The sequence below is a fragment of the Equus asinus genome, chromosome 18 (genome assembly GCF_041296235.1).
Source record: "Equus asinus isolate D_3611 breed Donkey chromosome 18, EquAss-T2T_v2, whole genome shotgun sequence".
In the NCBI taxonomy this organism is placed as follows: domain Eukaryota; kingdom Metazoa; phylum Chordata; class Mammalia; order Perissodactyla; family Equidae; genus Equus; species Equus asinus.
Genome location: NC_091807.1, coordinates 20,081,505 through 20,087,656, shown reverse-complemented (window position 1 = coordinate 20,087,656; position 6,152 = coordinate 20,081,505). Strand labels below are relative to the sequence as shown.

The 6,152-nt window shown below is 40.2% G+C and overlaps 1 protein-coding gene across 1 annotated transcript; it reads right to left on the bottom strand.

Moving 5' to 3' along the window:
- Positions 1-2,031: 2,031 nt before the first annotated feature.
- On the bottom strand, positions 2,032-3,508 carry LOC106826209 (Y-box-binding protein 1). Its single transcript, XM_014833434.3, has one exon. The coding sequence runs from the start codon at positions 3,424-3,426 to the stop codon at positions 2,464-2,466; it is 963 nt and encodes a 320-aa protein (XP_014688920.3). The 5' UTR covers positions 3,427-3,508; the 3' UTR covers positions 2,032-2,463.
- Positions 3,509-6,152: the final 2,644 nt, after the last annotated feature.

The following is a 6,152-nucleotide window of genomic DNA, read 5'->3' as shown; positions in this document are numbered from 1 at the left end:
AGAGCGGTTTAGACACAGACACTCGTACAGGGAGAATGCCAAATGGAGATGAAGACAGATTGGTGTCATCCTTCTACAAACCACCAAAAGCTGGGCAAGAGGCCTGGAACAGAATCTCCCTTGCATCCCTCAAAAGGAACCAGCCATGCCAACACCTTTGTCTCAGACTTCTAGCCTCCAGAACCGGAAGACAAGAAATTCCTGGTGTTTAAGCCAGCCAGTTTGTAGTACTTTCTTATGACAGCCATACGGAACCAACGTGGGGTTAGATAATCTAGGATGCTACTCTTCATAAGGCTTCTTGGTTACGAAAATATGAATGATGTAAGCAGTAAGCACATGAGTGTCTTAGTATTCATAAGGGGAAGGAAGTATTAAACAGATTTACAATTTAAGAATTTAGGAGAGTCATCTTGACTGACTGAACAGTTCTGGAGGGGGTATACAGGCACCAATGAGGAAGGAAAGATTTTCAGGCACCATTCCAGATAAACTGATTAATGGGATGACTTATTTCACAGCTCTATCACCATCACATGCACAAAATAAAATTAGCCAGTTGCACATGGATTCACCAAGTTAGTATTCAACTAATATGTAATTGGAGAATATGACAGGGTAACAATAGTATTCTCACAATGTTGACCTAAGGAGTTACAAGGTGTCGGAAACATAAAATGAATAGCTATAAGTTTATCTAAAAAAGAAATGATACCTATTTTTCCAGGCATTGCCCACAAAGTAAAGCAACAAGGGAAAATTGTTTAAATTGCTCTAATTTTAATTATTTTATTTTGAAAAAATCAAATATTCTTCACAGAAATCTATGATCAAACATTGATAATCACTTACCTGTGTAAGAGTCTTATTTCAAAACCAAAAGTTGTATTTTATAATTAAAATGCTATAAAATTTAGCCTTTTAAATTGAACAATTCAGCATTTTTGTTTTGTTTTGGTATATTCCCAGAGTTGAACAATCATGACCACCATCTAATTTCAAACTATTTCATCACCGTAAAAATAAACCTGGAAGCTATTAACAGTCTATCCTAATATGTCTCTCCACCCTTCCCTGGAAACCAATAATCTGTTTTCTCTCTTGTTATTGTTCACAGAATAATCTATTTTAAGTCTTTTCTAGATCTTCCATACAAATGGGAATCATACAATGTATGGTCTTTTCTGACTAGCTTCTCTCGCTTAGCATAATATTTTTATCCATGTTGTAGCATGTACCATTAATTCATTATTTTTGTTCCAAATAATACTACATTGTATGGATATATATACATATCTTATTTACCCATTCACAAATTTAGGGGCATTTGAGTTATTTTTGTTTGTTGACTATTATGAATAATGCCTCTGTGAACACTTGTGTGTGCATTTTTGTGTAAACATAATTTCAATTTTCTTGGTTATATACATAGGAGAGGGATTCTAGGTCATATAGTAACTATGTAACATTTAGCAACATTTTGAGGAATTGCCAAACTGTTTTCTAAACCAGCTGCACATTTTGAAATCCCAAAAGCAATGTATGAGCGTTTCACTTCATATCTTTGCCAGCTCGTATTATTATCTGTTGTAGCCATCCTCGTTAGTGTGAAGTGTTATCCTGTGGTTTTGATTTGCATTTCCCTAATGATTAATATAAAGTATCTTTTCATGTACTTATTGGGAATTTGCGTATCTTATTGAAGAAATGCCCTTTATCAAGTTGAGGAAGCTCCCTTCTTTTCTTTGTTTATTGAGTGTTTTTATCATGAAAGGGTGAAGAATTTCTTTCAAGTGGTTTTTCTGCATCTACTGAATACAATGGCTTTTTTTTGTCCTTGGTGTTATTAATATGATGCATTAGATTGGTTGATTCTCTTAAGTTCAATCAATTTTGGCTTCTTGTGGTTAATTCCACTTTGTTGTGGTGTTAATACATGTATGCATATGCTGCTGGACTTGGTTGACTAGTATTTTCCTGAGGGTTATTTCGTAGTTAAGGTATAAACTTAGGTTATTGATTTGAGATCTCTTATTTTTTTTTTTTTTTTACAATTATTTAAGACCTTTATTAACAGGTGCTTGCAGTTTGTTGACTTTTTTGAAAAAATCAAGTTGTAAACTTTTATTACAAATTAAAAATGAGGTTCTTAAAAATCTCAACTTGACCAGATATGAAACAATTTAAAAACCTTTAAAGGTGTATTGAGAAAAACCAGGCTTTTTTTTTTTTTAAAAACACGTTTGTCATTACCAAAAAGAGACATCTTTAGGTAAAAATAATAAAAACCCCATGCTGCATAGATAATGCAGATAGTTCTAGTTATCTGGTCAACAGGCAAAAAGCAAGCACTTAAGGTCTTTAGCTCCAATCTTTTGTTCATTTCTTATTGCTGGAATTTCATATTCATTTCTTCTTGTTGGATGACTAAACCGGATGATGGTAGAGATGGTAAGCCGGCATTTACTCAGCCCCGCCCTGCTCAGCCTCGGGAGCGGACGAATTCTCAGCTGGTGGATCGGCTGCTTTTGTCTCTTTGCCATCTTGTGGTTTAGGGTTTTCTGGGCGTCTGCGTCGGTAATTGAAGTTGCGGCGGTACCGACGTTGAGGTGGCTGCTGACCTTGGGTCTCATCTCCTTGATTTTCCTTATCTTCTTCATTGCCATCTTCTCTAGGCTGTCTTTGGCGAGGACGGCCCCTGCGGAATCGTGGTCTATAACCCCGATACATATTCTGCCTCACTGGTCTACCTTGTTCTCCTGCACCCTGGTTGTCAGCACCCTCCATCACTTCTCCTTGCACAGGAGGGTTGGAATACTGTGGTCCACGCCCATAGGGTCTCCGCATGTAGTAAGGTGGGAACCGTCGCCTGCGGTAGGGCCGGCGCTGTTGAGCCTGGCCTTCGGGAGCGCTCTCCGATCCCTCATTCTTTTCCCCACTCTCACTATTCTGGTAATTCTGCTGGTAATTGCGTGGAGGACCCCAGCGACGGGCATAGCGTCTATAATGGTTACGGTCTGCTGTATATTTACTGCCTTGCACTGGAACTCCACCAGGGCCTGTAACATTTGCTGCCTCCGTACCCTTTTCTCCTTCAACAACATCAAACTCCACAGTCTCTCCATCTCCTACACTGCGAAGGTACTTCCTGGGGTTATTCTTCTTTATGGCAGTCTGGTGTACAAATACAGCTTCCTTGGTGTCATTCCTGTTGATGAAACCATATCCGTTTCTTACATTGAACCATTTTACTGTTCCCAAAACCTTCGTTGCGATGACCTTCTTGTCCCCGCAGGCAGGCGCCGCCGATGTGAGGCCGCCCGGGCGGCAGGTCCCTGCGCCGCTGCCCGTGGTGCCGGGCTTGGTGTCTGCAGCGCTGAGGGCGGGGGCGGCGGGCGGCTGCTGGGTCTCGGCCTCGCTCCTCATGGTTGCGGTGATGGTGACTGGGGCCGGCTGCGGCAGCTGCGGCTCCTCCCGGGGTGTGATGGTAACTAGGCCGGCGGCGGCGGCGGTGGGGCTGCTCAGGGCTCTCTGGGGTCCGCTCTCCGCTCCCGCTACCGATCGAACTCTGAGATCTCTTATTTTTAAAAAAATATAGTCATTAATACCTACACATTTCTCTCTAAGCCTTCCTTTAGCTTCATCTCATAATTTATGGTCTGTTGTGTTTTTGTTTTTATTTACCTCAAAGTATTTTCTCACTTGTGATTTCTCTTTGGACCATTGGTTGTTAAGAACAGTATTGTTTAGTTTCCGTATAATTGTGACTTTTTCTTATCCCTTTGTTATTGTTTACAGTTTAATTCCTTTTTATTAAAAAAGCATACTTTGTATGGTTTAAATAATTTGAAATTGATTGGGACTTGTTTAAAAGGAGAGAAGAAGGGGAGGAGGAAATGAAAGAGGAAAGAAACCCACTGATGATGGTGTTTAAACCTAGGTATGTCATATTGCAGAGCTTCTAGTGCTAGCCATTGTATTATCTTGTCCCTTAGATGTCTGTTGAATATTGTCATGTTTTCTAGCCCTCTTCCACTTCTATAGTTTATACCAGAATGACCTTTTTTTCTCTATTCTTTCAACCACCTCCTAATTGATTCTCTGCCTCTCAGACCTAAATCTGAATCAGTTGCTCACTACCACACTGCTTAAAACACATACAATCAAGGGAAATCATTACCTAAACATTAATTTCCCCTGCAGCCTCAAACCCCCAAAACTCTCTCCTTCTTTAATGTCACTCAACTACTCTTAGGTCGCTGAACACATCAAGTGCTTCCTTGACTGGTAACATTCCAATGCTGGTAACACTGCACTTCTCCATCCTCGCCTGGAAGATGCTATCTCATCCTTCAGGTCACAGCTCTAATTTCGCTTATTTTCAAAAGCTTCCCTTACCTAAGAAAGCCTTGTCAGGTGCCAGTTTTTTCAGAGACTTTAAGTTAGGCAGCATCTAGCTACCTTGATCCAAAAGATACATGTTGAGTTAAAATTAAGGTCATATAGGATATTTCATGGGGAATAGCTGCCAGGCGTGGAGGACGCTGCATAATAGTTTCTCAGTTCAGGAACCAAATGGGAACTAAAGCTGAAATCTTTAAGTCCATTAGGCCTCCCCAGTAGCAATTTCTTTGCTGCTGAGCTCAGATTTTAGTATTTGGCCCTACCCATAAAATCAAATAAGGAATGAGTTAAAAAGAGCAAAAGAGTAGCATGACTACTCCATCACTATGGATAGTTTCTTCTAGGCCTCCTTATTTCAACATGTGGTTTATGCTAATTAGCCATTCTTGAAACTTGGGTTTGAAGATAAAAGGATATTTATTCAGGAGGAGATAGAAATAAAGGATGAGATGATTTAACTTCCTCATCCTTTCTTTCCCCACTCATAACTCTCCAATTCAAAAGTGCGTTCAAGCCTTATTACTACAGCTCCAAAGGCTTGTGGGTCCTCTGATGAAATGTCAGGTACCTGTCTAAGTATTAACATTGTGTGCTTGATTTCAACCAGGTCCCTCCTACTGTCCTTAGGGAGTGTGTTTTAACAAGACAGATGATATTCTTGCCTCTCAATTTGGAACAGGAAATACATATTTTCATATGCATTTTCTTGATGTCTGAGATGGGAATAATTCTATAGTTAACCACAAACTTTTGAATTTATTTCAAGTTAATGGGCTGTCATCAGGCATTTCAAAGAGAAATCTCTAGTTAAAAGTCACATTGAATAACCAGATATTATTGGATCATGTTTCTCCAGGGTCACAGAAATAAATACTTTTATTAATCACACTTCTTTCCTATGGGGCTCCCAAAAGAATAGTAAATGGAGAAATACTGACAACTACCAGACTCATGCCAGCCCTGGTGGTCTAGTGGTCAAGATTTGATACTCTTACCACCATGGCCTGGGTTCGTTTCCCGGTCAGGGAACCACACCACACATCTGTCCTTGTCATACTGTGGTGGCTGCATGTTGCTGTGATGCTGAAACTATGCACTGGTATTTCAAATACCAGCAGGGTCACCCACGGTGGACAGGTTTAAGAGAAGTAGAGACTAAGACAGACCAGGAAGAAGAACCTGGCCACCCACTTCCAAAAGAACTGGGCATGAAAACTCTGAATAGCAGCAAAGCATTGTCTGATACAGCACCAGAAGGTGAGAGGATGGGGCAAAAAGACTGAGCAGGATTCTGCTCTGCTGTACACAGGGGAGCTAGAAGTTGGAATTGACTCAACTGCACTGACAACAAAAAAACAGAACCATGCTCAAATTCCTGAAGCAATACTTGTTGGGAAACTGGGCTTGGATATCTGGTTAGGTTTAGAAACCAAGAGAACCATTCTTTCTTAACTCCTAATGATAATCTTAAAATGAACCAGCAACTGGAGAGAATGAGGAAAAGTTACAGTGGGTCAACTTTTGGAGATCTGATATTAACTAAACAACTGAAGCCCACTACATTTGAAAAAGGAACTGCCATATGTTGAATTGTATCCTCCCTAAAAGATGCAAAATTCCTAACTCCCGGTACCTGTAAACATGGTCTTATATGGGAATAGGGTCTTTGTAGATGATCAACTTAAGATGAGGTCATTAGGATGCGCCCCCAATCCAATATGGCTATGTCCTTTTAAAAAGGGGAAATT

Coding starts and splice junctions, on each gene's coding strand:
- LOC106826209 (XM_014833434.3), bottom strand. CDS start 3,426: ATGAGGAGCGAGGCCGAGACCCAGCAGCCGCCCGCCGCCCCCGCCCTC.